The 15,276-nt window shown below is 41.3% G+C and overlaps 1 protein-coding gene across 1 annotated transcript in view; it reads right to left on the bottom strand.

Annotated features, from left to right (window-relative positions):
• Window positions 1–15,276, bottom strand: part of SPATA17 (spermatogenesis associated 17) — a 92,269-nt gene that overhangs the window by 52,703 nt on the left and 24,290 nt on the right. The window contains exon 6 of the mRNA XM_016165080.2: window positions 144–267. Within this exon, the coding sequence (XP_016020566.2) occupies window positions 144–267 (124 nt within the window). The remainder of the gene's footprint in view (window positions 1–143; window positions 268–15,276) is intronic.

Genomic DNA, 15,276 nt, shown 5'->3' with positions numbered 1-15,276 from the left:
CACAGAAGCACGGAATTGAACTCGAAGCCGCGTCCCTGTGATATCTCTTCAACAAGTCATGTCCCATTCAGCCTGCTAGTTCATCTCTGTCGGGCCGGAGGCCCGCGCGGCTTGCGGGGGCTGTCAGGGACAGGTAGACCAACCTGCTTTGTGCTGACGAGGTAATGCATCTTCCGGGCTTGGTAATCTCTTTTCTTCTCTTCCCTTTCGAGGCTGGCCTTCCTCTCTTCTCTTTCTTTCATCTCTGCAAACTCCTCCAGCGCCTCCCTGCATCCAAACAGTCTGCAGTTATTTATGAGACTGCAAATCTGCTTACATGTTAATTCTTTCACTAATGATCATCAAGTAAGTTTTTGAGGGGCGACCATCACCCACATCCATCAAAATCAGTGGTGTGATCCATCTTACCTGCACGTTCGTGCGATCTTTAAAAAGCACTTCAAGTGAATTTTCAGTGGTTGTTTTTAGAATCAAATATCTCTATATTATAGTTAATTCAGTAGTAGAAGAAACATACCAAATCCATAACTGAATTACTGTATTAATTTCTTTAGCTGAAGATGAACTTTTTGGGACATAAATACCCAAGAAAACACTTGATCTACTGATTTTCTTTACATTTTGATTTTGTATTTACAAATCCCTAATCATTTATTTTATACAGCAATAGCCTAATTTTAAAAGTGTAACGGTCTTTTATACATATGCTTGATTTATTGTAAGCTTACTTCTGTTAACAATTCAAATAATATCGTGGTTACATATATTATCTTGCACTTGAAAGGTTGACATTTTGTCGAATTACATAAATAATTAGAATAAAAGCTAAATTAGGTGAATAAGTTCATGTTTTCTGGGTGAAATAAATTCCATTAAAATAATGAAACTTTTTCATCATTTGTGTGTGTGTGTGTCTAAGAAATTTAAACAGAAAATAAGATTGTAAAATACACTACGTAAAAAGCACCTGATAGATAGGTTATGTTATCAAATGTGGAAAACTAAATTTTTTAATAGAACAAATCTAACGATTCATCTTAAAACAATGTTTTGAAATTGTACTTTATTCTTTTTAAAATATACATATGTAACTTAGTGTCTAGTTCTATAAATAAGACATTAAGTAAATCATCTGAGTATTTACCTCAAAGATAACAGGGGAAGGTTTCAAAAAGAAGAAAAGATTCACATTTCTATTTCAATGTCTCAAAATACTTTTGCTGCAATTTTCTGTTAAAGGCTGCTAATGCAATACTTCATACAAGGTTACTTATGAAACACCCTGACGTTTAAAAATCACCATGCTATGCTCCTGCAGCAGGGCAATTTTTTTCAACATAAGATTAAATTGCAAAATAAATGAATTACTTGGAGTGGCATGGCCCTCATTTTGCCACCCTTCTCTTGAAAATTGCTTATTAATATGAAAAAAGGAGTCGGAAAATAGCCTGTTTTGCTTTATGCATAGTGTTTTGGGGGCTTCTGCGGCCACGTTGCTGGGCTAGCTGCACATTTAGATTGTGTTGGCAAGCTAGCACGGTGACCTTCGTCACCTGCATCTCGAGGCTATTATTAATCGCTAAGTAACCTGGTAAAGCCAAACAAATTTGTTTCCATTGAAAGGATCTCTATCTGTGTCTGAGAATTTGTTCTGTACCAAACAAACCTCATTAACTGTGTCCATTTTTGACAAAAGAACCAGGAGTTAGAGGGACTAGTGACCTTTCTTTGTCCTTAAGGTACAAATTTCAAGGCAGTTACATATGAATAAATGAGAACTTCTACCAGGAAAAATACTATCCTGTTACATAACAAACTGAATAAATTATTAACTTTCATCTTTTTTATATCATACAAAAATAAATATTTCTTCTATAATTCCTCTTGTAAATCTTTAAGATACTTTAAAATAACCAACGAATTGCCACTACAAGGACGATTACTCAGCTATGCATGCACCCAATTTATGTCGCTCCAAAGATAAGTAATTTTCTGAGTAATCACAAGTTTGTACTCTCTAAGTGATTTCTTGAATATGAAGAGATCTTACCTAAGAAAGGAAAAAAGGCCCAAACTATGAACATAGACAAGAACCGGAAAGATACAAAGAAGGATGTGAGACTTGACACAAAATCCAAACTGTAAATTATTTGAAATCGTAAAAACAGTCCATCTTCGGGATGTGGAAACATAAAATATAAACAGTGGGTGCTTGGGGAACTTGACGAGAAAGGCTAAAATTGAGAGATGTGAAAATGAATGTCAGTTTCCATTTATAAAGAAAACACACAGTTAACCCTGAAGGAACTGGGAAGCCCTAAAAATAAATCCAAGAAACTTGACGAAACACTAGAAAAACTAATCTGGGGTACTTTTGAAACACAAAGTAACATAGTGGTCGATTTAATAAATCCATCCAATTGTTGAAAAGAATCGGCCTTACAGTCCTAATTGATTTGTTGCCATAGTTGACAGTGTACAGATATACTGAACATCAGTTCTATTTATGTCAAACAGTCTTTGTTAAATGGCCAAGTAGGAAGAGTTAATTATTTATCCTTGATATACAAGTTTTTATTACATCGATAGGAGTGAAGATATGACTCAGTGTAAAGGATTTAATAAAAATTAGGATCTCGTTAAAAATTAAATGATAGAAACCATTCTAATGAGGATTCCTCAGAAAATTATAAAAATTGTCTACTTTTTTATCCTGGGATTTTAAAATCTAGTACTTTTAAAACAGTTAAATTTTTTTCCAATTAATTTCAGATTGTTTTCGTTTCAGTTGTATTGTCTTATTTCTAGTCCTAAAAAAAAAAAAAAAAAAAGTCCGTGATATTTATGGGATAGGTGTTGCTCATTTTTCTATTTCACAAATATGAAAACACAGGAAGTGATGAAATGATCTAGTTTGAATAACAAATTAGTTAATGGCGGAAGTGGAATTAGAATCCTCCGACTGCAGAGTCTCTAACTCCAGACCAGGCTGTCGTCATCCGGATACAAGAACATTATGCAGAAGAGATTTTTCTATTGAATGAACCGGGCAAGTTTTCTTTCATCTTACGATTGTTTCCTACTATGTAGTTGCAGAACCTGGGTAGCTCCCAGGACCCCTTGCATCCGTTTTCATTTATCTGAAGAAGTTCGTGATATTAGCTTTAAAATAACATTAAAAATTACTGAGACTTTTGTAAAGCCTTAACATACTCGAACATATTTTCCTGATGTTTATAATGGTAAGAAAATATTCCTATATTTTAATAATGATAAAAATAATAGCCACTTGGAGGCAAGAGAGTAGAGTGGCTTCCAGTACAGACTCTGAAATGACACCTGGTTATAAAAGCTCAGCTGGGCTAAGTAGCTGTTCATCTCTGAGTCGCAATATCCTTACCGGTAAATGCAAATATCATAGTAGCATCTTCCTCATCAAGGTATTGCGAGTATTTTATTGAATATTCACTCTAAGCCAGGTGCCAGGCTGTTTGGTTTATCTACTCAAGTGGATACGAATCTTTTACATTTTCTCAAACTCCTCGATGACTCTCCTTCTCTGCCCCCATCGACGTGCGCTTTGTGGATTGAATTCCACAATGCAGAGCAGGGAGCAGGGCTTCCTCAGGGCCATGGGGTGTGCGGTGAACCCTGATCAGTGGGAAACGGGATGTGGACGAGAGCCACACGCATCAATGTCGTCCACGGGCTGCTGCGGGGCCTCGGTGCAAGCCCCTGTGGCTAAGGACAGCAAGCGAGCCTGCTGCAGCACGCTGAGTCACTGCGGGGCCCGCGGAGAGTGGCGGCCCCACGCTGCAGGAGCGCACAGTCTGCATCCCTCCCTACGGGACAAACGCACCCAACCCTCCAGCTGCCAAGAGCGTTGGCGGCTGACAGCTGATCGCTGTGTCCCACCGAGAAAATCAGGCTTCGGCATCCTCTCCCCCAAGCCTGCAGCGAGTTACTGGTGACCGAGGGGACGCACAGGCCCAGAGTCTTTGTCTCAATTCGGGGCCGCTCCAAAGACCGGAGAAACCCCAGGGCTTCCTGAGGTTGGCGGCGACCTTTCGACGCAGTTGAGCGGCTCCCTCTGCTCCACTCCCCTAGAGATGTCACCCCCCAAGGGCTCCCCAGTCACTGCCAGCACCAAATCGCTGTCTCAGAGTCCATTTCCACCTGTGACGCCTCGCTCCCCATCTTCCTCAGCCTCGTTGTCCTGGGCCGGAACCACTCGGAACCGAGCAGCAGCGACTCAAGGCCCGACTGGGGTTTTATTTCCCAGAGGGCCCTAAGACACACACACCCCTCCATTTCATCCGTTCACAGGTATCGTCACTCGCATGTTGTAGACAGGAAATGATGCTCACAGGGGCCAAGCCTGTGCCCCAAAGCCCAGACTGCGCCCCAAAGCCCAGACTGAAAAGTGGTCGAGTTGGAATTTGAATCTAGATCTGAAACCAAAATTGGTGTCTTTAAGCACAATGGTATATCATACATTTTGCCCAACTCCCTTATTTTACTTAGATATTGGCAGCACTTTTTATCTAAGACGGTAACTTTAAAAGCTGATCGGCACGACAGAACGAACAGTAAGGTCCGCGAGGCCTCTCACGATGGGCCCGGCTCCCCCCGCCATCTCAGGTCTTAGCTTTCTCCCGCGAGCGCCAGGCATCAGTCACGGGAGCCGCCATTCAATCATTCATTCCCTCACGAACAATTCACCTCCACCTCAGGACCTCCGCTTACAGCGTCTTTGCTCCATTTCGAGCGATCTGACTTCTTCCCCCACCGTTATTCTCACTCGCAACAGCGTGACTTTGTTCTTTCTTCCACAGAACTTAACAAAATTCACAATCGTGTGTTTATGGATACACTTGTTTTTTAATACATGTCTCGCCCACTAAAACAGATTTTACGAAGACAGTCCTGGACGGCAGGGCCCTTACTTGAGACATAGCCGTTGCTTGATTGCTCCCTGTCATGAAATAACTAACATTTTCTTGTGGTGCATTATTTTCTATCTCATCACAATGACTTTTCTTTTTAAATTATTTCTTGATTTTGTCTAAAGTCTAAGCCAAGGGAGAAAAACAATATATTTCCATGAACTATTTTTTGAGGAAAAAAAGAAATACGCTGCTCAAAATAAAATTATTTTTACCAACAGATAATATTTATAAGATGAAAAATATCCAAACTCATAATTACAATTTGGTAACTGTTCCCTCCTACATATTAATGAGTAAATCATTCCTGCAGTTCAATATTTGTTCAGCAGATTCATGTAATACTTCATCATAATAAAAATTATTCAGATGGCCACCTATGCCATCAGAAAAGCTTTATGTGTTGCCATTCTGTTTGATTTTCTTATTCATATCAAAATATAGTACAAAAAAAAACTTTATAATTTCTACCTTCTCTTATTTTAAGTCCAAAACAACACAAAATCTATACCCTCTCCTCTAAAGAGGTTTCATAGATCCCCTCAACCATAACTGATCTCTAGCTGTTCCCATCCGAACAGCCTTCCTTTCCCTTTCATGTGTGAGTTACACACATGGGAGCCGTATGCATGCACCCACTTCCTGCACCCCCGAGAGCTGAGGTCTGAAGTTCACAGTTAAGGTTTACTCATTGACGTGCCCCTCCCAAACTGCTTGGCCTACACCTGCCATAAAGCAGGTGCCAGCATCCCTCTTAACCATGTCTCCACCGACTAGCGGTAATTTCATCACTTCTGACGGTTTAATTAGGAGAGGCCTCTCTGGGGAAGCAGGGTGGGACCAGGACTCGGGCCCTCGGCCTAGGACAGAGGCTCTCAGGGTGAGGTCCCCTGACGCATCAGCTTCACCTGGGACCTGCCAGAAATGCACACCCTCAGGCTCCACCACGGATGGACTCAACCGGAAAACCCGGGGCAGAGCCCTGCGGCCATATCCTGCTTGCTCAGGTCTGAGGGGCACTGGACTGGCCCAGTGAAACCTGCCAGCTCTGTTTGGGAATGAAGATGGCTCAGTTCTCGTCACTAGGATGTCGTCATGAAGAGATGCGCTTACATAGTTAATTATCTTAACACGAGCACCATATTAACTAAAGCACTATGCGGCACTATAAATGAAATAGGCTATGTGCATCACAATACCTTCACAGAAATCATAATTTTGCCAGAGAAATAAAAAAAATTATATGCAAACTGTTTTCAAAGCCTAAATGCTCAAAATTCCAGAGGGAACTGCTAACGATATTACACAATTGCGCAAATAAAAACAAAATGCCATCATCTGCACTATCTTTAAGAAAAAAATAACTCTGAAGAAATGAATTTAAACAATTCTCTAGAGTCTGCACTCGGTTTTGCTGGCAGTCAGTGACGGGCTTCCGTAGTTTGAAGGCTTCAAAACAAAGTAGCTGAAAGGCATCAGTTCCTGCCGTGGTATATCCTGACAAAAGCATCTTGGTTAAATTTCTCGAATGTACTTACATTATATCTCTAGTCACTGCTCTCAATCTATGCATATCAAGTTAACCAAATTACTAGACAACAGAAGCAAAAAGAGAAGGCTAAGTCTAAACCACAAGTAAAAATACTAACCGCGAATAAAGGCGGTCGCAGGCTCGGAGCCGGTGCGTGACACCCCGAAATACTTGAAGGCTGACAAAGGCTCAGAACGGATGACGCGGCGTCGTGAAGCTCCCCAGAATGTGCGCATTGAAAACAAGAGCTTCACTTCTAGGAGGTCGGACCATACAACCCACTTACTCCATCCGCCCGGTCAACCCAGACCCTGGACGTGCAGGGCACGTGTCACCACTCAGATCTGGGCGGCAGCAGGCTCAGGGGGACGCAGCTTAAAATCAAGCCCTCAGGTTGCTCCTGAACTTCAGACTTTACTCTGGAGTTGAGACTGAGACATTTTGGCAACATTTAGAACAGTCCTCTCATTGGGGGGTCAGGGGGCGGAATTAGCTACTCGGAGGGAGCCAGGAGAGAGGGTGTCACCAAACAGGGCTGCGTTGCCCACGGGCCAGCGGCAGGGGAGACGCACTTCGGAGGAGAAGGCGGGCGCCCCCACCCAGGAGGATGGGCTCGCTAAGGGTAATGCCAGCAAATCTGGACTCTGTAGAGCAGGTATTTTGAGAATGGAAAAAAAAAAAAGTAAAAAAGAAGCTAATGACCGACGTTCTAAAATTACAATACCATGACTTCACTTTGATCATAAAAAAGGGACCGTCCAATTGCTCCCTTATTTCATTTGCCTTCTTTGCATGATTTTAAAAAGCAATAAAGCTCCATTCAAAGATCGTTCATGAAAATCAAATTTTTTCCTTCTTCTGGCTCTTTTGAATAAACTTAGTTGAAAAGAATTCTTTTTTTTTGTATAGTATTCTTTCTAAAAATATGCACATATTTCACCGTCAAATCTTTTTTTTTTTTTTAACTGCCCTGGATAGTTTCTGTAAAAGGAAGTAAAATGTACCGTACGTGACGTTAGATAATTGAGAGCGACATGGAGCTAAGCACAGTGACAGGAATAACAACACGTGTTTGCACCGCGGGCTCTTTTAAGGAGTGCCAAAGGCCTCGGACATGAATTCATCTTCACAGCATCACGCCAAGGCCGGGAAGGGGCAGGGATCATTAACGAGGCCCCCGTTGCTCTTTGTGAAATGCAATGACTCTACGGATGGCGACTGAGACGGAGAGAGGGGCCTTCCCGCGAAGAGGTCCATCAAGGCACGTCCTCTCTCTTTTGTCTGTCTTCCCAGTGACTCAGCCGTAAAGGATGAGGGCCAAGCTGGCGAAGTTTTGTTTGGGGTCGAGTGCAGAGTCGAGGTACCTCACTTTCCCGTTTCCTACGAAAAGGATTGCCCGATCCTATTTACTTCGTGTTTCCTCAAAAATCACACATTATCTCACATTTAAAATGGGTTGACGTCATTTTAAAGCAAAAATAATTCCCCTGCTGCTTTTGCGTGCAATCCACTCAACACAGACCGGGACAGCTCTAAATGAATCTCGTCACTGTCAGCAAGCAGTGTCATACCATCGGATGACATCAACATATGTCAAATGGTTTATCACGTGTAACTTCACAAAGTTACCTGATGAGTTTTAGAAAACCATTTACTAATCAACTGTTTAATAATCAATCTTAGAAATCACGTCCATATGGATGCCCAACAGAATCCCATCCTATTTATGACAGGGCAGGATTAAAAAAAAAAAAATGGTTGCAAAGTGGAAGTAGAAGGAACAGAGAGAAAGAGACAAACCAGAGGGATTTTCTCTCTTCGATCTGTTCAGTGTCACTCCTGAGAGAGAAAAGGGATGAATTAGAAAGGAAACAAGATGGAAAAAGCTGAAAAGCATGACGAAGGAGTAATAAAAACTATTGTTTAAAAAAAAAGTGATGCCTTAATTCACTGCTTTTGAAGTATGGTACTACTGCATACATTTCTTCTTCATCGTTTTTAGCTATATATAAACTCTAGGAATTCCCAATCTACAGTAATATTTTAACAAAGATGAATGCTAACTTTTTTTTCCCCTCAAAGATCCATTCTTTTAAACATTATAGCTATTTAAGAATATAATGCAAGTATTCATTTTGAGTTTGCTTAATTTTAATGCTGAGAAGAATCTCTGAAATGTAATCCCAATGTTTCTATGTATGTAGGACCTGCAAGTCCTCTTTTACTACAGAATCCTTAAAAGGAAAGAAATACAACAGATTGCATCCATCAGATTTGTATTTTAGAATAATCATCCAGGCAGCAGTAGGAAGGATAGATAGATGAAGATTGAGAACAGAGAGCTAGGAAAAGAAATAATAAGTTTGAGGAAGTAAGTATTTTATATATAAACATACTTCGCTTGAGGTGTCTGTGAGTGTCCAAGTGGCAATATTAGCAGGTATCTGAATAGATGGGTATACACTTAGAAGAAAGTTCGGGGCCAGAGAATCTTCGGGTTCACGAATCATGAGGATACAAGTGGTAGCAGAAGTCGTAGAAGCGGAAGAGACCGTCCACAGCATACAGAGTGAAAAAGCAAGCACATCGGAGAGAGAACGCTAATATTTCATCGGGCAAATAAAGGCAAGTACACAAAGAAAACGGTGAAGAAATCACTAGAAAAACAGAAAAAAGGAAAATGCAGGAGAAAGTAGTGTCACAGGACTCGAGTTACAAGAGAGATTAGAGAAGCAACCGGTCAACAGGGTCATACCCTTCGGAGGCCGGACACTTTGAAGGTCAAACAGCCCACCGGATGGCCTTATAAATGCCGTTTTAGAAGTGTTTACGTCTTCTCCACACACTTTCACAATAACTCACACAAATCCTCAAGTGTGACTAAAAAAGTTTGTATAGCCTTAATATATCAAAGAACCTGAATCTAATTTCCAGTATATAAATTTACTTTCAATCAGCAATATTAAAAATAGCATTACCAGCCCTTATCACAGAATTAAAAAAGAAAAAAAAAGAAAGAAACTCTCTTCCATCCATCTCCTAGGAGAAGATTGGCTAGGCTAAAGGAGAGAGGAAAGCTTCCAATGCACCCATTCTGCAAAGCTGGACGACCAAGCGGCTAAGTCCACGTGCCAACATATTCTTAGTCCCTTGCTCTGAAATGAGCAACGATTTAATGCTACACTCTGGCCTTTTCTCCCCACATGTCACCACATACACAAAAAGAGACTTTAAATTCAAACGAGATTTTATCTGTTACGAAAAAAAAAAAAAGGTTAACGGAAGTCACTGGTCATTACATTATTTGGTGTCTCGGAGTCGAAGATTCATATGTGAAATTTCTTTTAGAATCGGTAGGAGAAAAAGCTGTTTGTTGTCACATGCAGTGATCTTTTCTCCATTTTGACAATGGGACGCACCTAACCAACCACACTCCCCGATCAAACACGCCATACAAAAATACATTCTGTGTTTTCCTTTACTGTGCTCCACATTTCCTTTACTCTTTTCTTATATATCTTTTCGTAAATTGCTTGAAATTCATTGTGTAAAGAGTTACGTTTGAAAAAAAAATTAATATATATGTAAAGAAATTATACCCGGTATACTAAGCTTTTATTTTTTCTGTTATTAATTTTATCTTGGGAATGAAACTTTTTTTCTTTTCATATACTTTGCTTTTAAAACTTTTTGAAATAGATTGGTAAAAACAGTATGTGTAAACTGTGATCAAATGGTCGATGTCATTCCATATTTTAAAGTGATTATATAACTTATGTTATTACTTACTAATTAGGGATAATTGATAGACTGTTTTAAAACTAGGGCTATTTGCTGTATTTTAAGTTAGACACTCTAGTACGTTATCTAAATTCTACTAAATTAATTGCTATAATTATATCCTCACGTATAAAATGATTCCACGGGGGGGGGGGGGGGAGTCAGTGAACATCACAGACTGATTTGGTTCTTAAAACTTAAAATGTTAGTTTCTTGACAACTTGTGGAGCCCTTACTAAAAAATCCTGTCATCTAGGATACAGTTAGATAAAAACCAAACCGCTATCATTTCGTTGGCTGAGATCGGAGCATTTTACTTTCTGGATGAGGTCTACTGAAGCAGCATCTTTAGGTAATCGCATTTTTTCTCCCTGTTTACACAACATCTACAGTGGTCTCCTTGTGTCCTTGAAACAGGGAACAGAGACACCCGAGTATGAAAAAGTGTCCTCGCTGTTGGAGTTCATAAATTTCGTTCAGCTTTGGATGAGTTCAAAGGATTGCCATGTAAGAAAAGCCTTACAGAGGGAATTTATCTGATTATGGCAGTAATAATTACCCAGCTGTTTATGGCAGATAGAGAAATAATTCATGTAGGCAACAGGCCGTGGTGGCGGTGACACTTTGCATTTAGTAAATATGCAAACTGTTCACTTCTAATTAACCAAGCTAGAGGATGCCCTTATTAAATGGATAAACTAAAAGTGCCTTCCTGACAAGTGATGAATTGTTACATTGCACCAACTCTTGCCACGGAATTATTGCAGTGAACTTGGGGCTTAACTTCATTAAGAGATCTTGTGGGATAGTTAAATGAGGATGGACAGCATAACGAGGCCTCCCTGACGGCCACGGATACGCCGGGCCTTAATGGAGGTGCGCCTTTTCTTCTGTCCCCCGTCACTGCTCAGACGCGCCACGGATAAACCGGATAAACCGGGAAAACTGTAAAGTCAATCTGCGTTCGAATAATGAAAACAAATGAATGAGCATGACGGCCCACTCATGGACCGTTTACCTACCAGACGGATCGACAAAACGGCCACTTTTTAAAAAGGACCTGAGTATCTCTCACGTATCGAAAAGGAAAAAAAAATCTATCACTCTTTAACTTAAAATTATTTGTTGAATAAAAATAAATGGTCTTATTGACTCGCATGATCATACCTTTCAAAAGGAAATGAATTTTATTAAAGAAAATATAATACAGAAATTACTCTTAATATCGACTCTGAATGAGTTTCGTTTAATTTGGCCAATTAATTAATTACAAATAGTTCATTGTCTGTATTCTATGCTTAGCCCTACTCTAGGATAACCGTTCATTATCAATCATCTGTTCGGATATTCCTATTCCAATTAAGGACCTTATGGAAAACACTACTTAGAGAGAAGTCCTAAACATAATAAAGCAGAACTAAAATATTTCTATTTTAATTACTGAATAGGTAATCTCTACCTTATAGGTTTGTTGTGAAAATTGAAGGTGATGATGAGAATAAAGAGCTTAGCATAATACTTGGTATATAATAAGTGCGTGTTAGCAATTGACAATGTGCTTCTGTGACAATAGCGCTATTTGATTAAAAGATTAATTCCTAGTATTTTCCATGGGAGGTTCACTGTGGCATCTGTTAAGACTCTATACGTGCTCCTGCAATACGCAGACTCTGAGAACATAAAATATGAATGGGTATTTTGGATAATATCGGAATATTATTGTAAATGTTTGCTTAATCATGCACTCATTGTTAAATATGAAACGATATGTAAAAGAAGTATTTTTTTTAAGAGAATCAGATTTTGCCACTATTGAAAGTCTAATATGGTGCCTCCAAATGTATAAGTTAATTAATGAATATTTAGGAATCATGGAAGAATATATTACCCCATCTTCAAAAAATTTATGCATTCCTACATTTATTTCCATACGTTTTTTAATGAACACTCTACGCCAAGAACTGCAACCCAAACTAGGAAAATTATCAATATCGTTATAAGATAAAACTTCCATATCTTGATGAGGGACTACTATAATCAAGCATGAAAGTAAAACTGTTTTAATTCAGAAAGGAGCCATGTATCCAAATATACCAAAGAAAAGGCTTTAAAATGAAAAACAATTAGGCTCCACACTTTGAAGAAAGGGCAAGACTGAAAAAAGTAAAGAAATGAAACTCCATTTAAGGAAAGCAGAACAATAATAGCTAATATTGAGTGCGTGTTAAAATAATTATGTGTGAATTTCTAGGAAGACAGTGAATGGATGCTCTTTGGCCTACAATCCCTTTCTGAAGTCAGCCAAATGAACAAAAAGAACAAACACGTAGAGAAAAACAAGGAACAGTCACAATCCCCACCGTAAACCAGCAAGTAACTAGAAATCGAATGAACCACGAGTATCTGTCACATTCCATTACACTTAAGTCACAAGTGCAGGGCACTTTCCTTTATCAGGAGTCAGTGCAGCACTCGGGAAATAACTGAGTTCGCCTGAAGAACCGAGTAAGAACCCCAGCCAAGAGGGATGAAGGCTGGGGCTGGCGGGCAGGCGGGGCGGAGGGAAGGAGGGAGTGAAGGGCGAGGTGAGAAGACCGTGACCTGCGTGCCCCCCCCTCTCGAGTTCCAGGCCAAAGCCTTGGAAGCAGAGAGGAATGGTTAGTGAGCGGAGAGGGACTCCAAAGGCAGGGGAGGGCTCCCTATGATTTGTTGGGGGATCCTGTGGGGGACGCCACCTGTGCCAGGCAGCCCAAGACAATAAGGAATGACCAGGACAGTAAAGAGGACCCAAGAGCGGTCAGGTAGAGGAGGTTTCTCAGCCCTAGTGAGTCTTCCTCGGCTCCGAAGTCACGCATGAGGACCAGGGAGTTTGTGTATATCCCCCTTCAGGGACAAGAAGGATCTAGGTTGCGAAAGAATCAGGGTCGGAGTTGCGAAACCTTGGACAGCGTCTGCAGCGGGGCTGGCCTTCGCCGAGCGGTCACCGGAAGCCTCCGGAAGACCTCAGAGAGCGCGACAGAGATGGAACGAGGTGGCGCAGGGTCTGGTCAGCAGAGCGAAACCACCAAACTGAAATCAAGCTGGGCCGAGGCCGGAGACCGGGTACAGCAAGTGCCCGTCCTAGGGTTGGATGCCAGCGACACTCCTGGAGACAGGACACCGGCCACTGGCCCCGAAACTCAGACCGGCTCCCGCTTGATCCCTGCGGCCGCATGGGACGCGAGGCCCTTTGACACGCATATAACGCCTCGGGGAGGACGAGGGGTGCATGGTTTTCAAAAATTACAAAAAAGACTGACGTATTTTAAAAGATTATGTACTCTACTGGGCCAAATGGGACTGTTTAGTCTCTTGACCTCTTGCACCCCATCCCAGTGCTGGCGGGCCGGGATGGAGAGGAAGGTTTCATGGAGAGTGTCAGAGGGAGCTGCGCGCCCTGGCGAGCAGGGGATGCTCCCTCCGCCAGGCAGACGCACCTGCATCTCCGAGGGCCGCCCTCTCCTGCACACTGGCCAGTACGCTGCTCACAGTGCTGCCAGCTCTTTGGTGCTTAGACGTCATCATGAGGATGGCTGGTCCGAAGTACCGGCCACCAGCAGACAATACCCCTAATCCGATCTTTGTCTCGGGCTCACGTACGTGTCAAGGCCAGGGCTGACCTCCAGCTAAGACCCGAAACTTCACAGCCACTACTCATAACCATATTGGGTTCAGACACAGAAGTGGGTTTTTCAGAAGCACAAGGCTCCAAATTATAGGACTCTCACGAAGTGCGCAGGGCACACAGAGACCACATCCCGTGGCAAAGCAGTAATATCTTCCGTGTCTGCTTTCAGACTGGCTACCTCTGGTCCAAGTTCACCTGTTTCTCACAGGAATTTGCTGAAAGCCAGTAGCAATATTCTGAAATGTACGTACTGTTTCAATTAAAGTCAAAGTCTCAGTGTTGACGATGTGCGTCACAGGCAGAAGAGATGGGATCTGAGAACAAAATTCACGCTGTACAATAATGGCTTCTAATCTGACACAAACTGCCTTCAAGTGACAAATCTCCAGGTCCACCAGTAACTACAGGTATATGACCTCACCACCCAAGTTACTTAAACCTTGAGTTTAGTTTCCCAGTTTAAAATGCAATAATATATACCCCCAAGGAGATTTGTATGGCTAGATAACATATAAAACACTACACACATATGTAGGTGCTTAATAAATATGGCTTACTGTGATTGTAGTCTACTTACTGAGCTGGTCATTGTTTACAATATATAAATCTGTCCATATAACTTATTAGCTTGATAATTAATTATGACATCTCTTATTTCCACACATCAGATTGATTTTTCCCTTATTGTTATTTACCAGAAACAAATAGATATGCTATGCCAACAGCTGGAAATTGTTGCTGAATCTGTAATTAAAGTATTTCCGTTTATGTTTGTACCATTTAAGCAACTACTCAGTTATAATGCTCTCTACCTACACTGTGCATATGTCTAGGGAAAGCTATTATCATCAAGAATGTATTCAATATTGGTAGACTAGATATATTTCAGATTCTTGTTTACATTCATATTTTCCCACTTAATACTAATTGTGACTTTGACAATGGAGTTGGTAAAAGTTCGGAGGATCTGTGCGCGATGGCAGAGTAAGGGCCACCGACATCACTCTGAGTCACGTGACCAGTCTCAAGGACACACTGACTTCCTTCATTTCCAAGTCTCTGTCAATTGAGCACAGCTGGTGACATGCTGCCTAGATAGCTTGATGCACCGAAAAGTCCTCAACTCCAGAGCACCAGAACTCTGTTTTAGCACTGTGCTTCCCCAAATGCTACCTGAGCTGAACGCTCTTCCATTTTTGTCATTAGCCTGATGCATTTGCTGACTCGGTGTGACTTCTCTGCCACAGCAAGATCACTTAAGAACTGCAACGGTGGTCATATCGAAGCTCCCGGATAACGCTTTACAAGGAGGAGAGACTCTGTTCGAATTTTCCGGATTGAATTTCTCAGAA

This window comes from Rousettus aegyptiacus, unplaced genomic scaffold (genome assembly GCF_014176215.1).
Source record: "Rousettus aegyptiacus isolate mRouAeg1 unplaced genomic scaffold, mRouAeg1.p scaffold_m13_p_18, whole genome shotgun sequence".
Classification (NCBI taxonomy): Eukaryota; Metazoa; Chordata; class Mammalia; order Chiroptera; family Pteropodidae; genus Rousettus; species Rousettus aegyptiacus.
The sequence above is the reverse complement of the archived record's forward strand: the minus strand, read 5'-3'. Positions and strand labels throughout refer to the sequence as shown.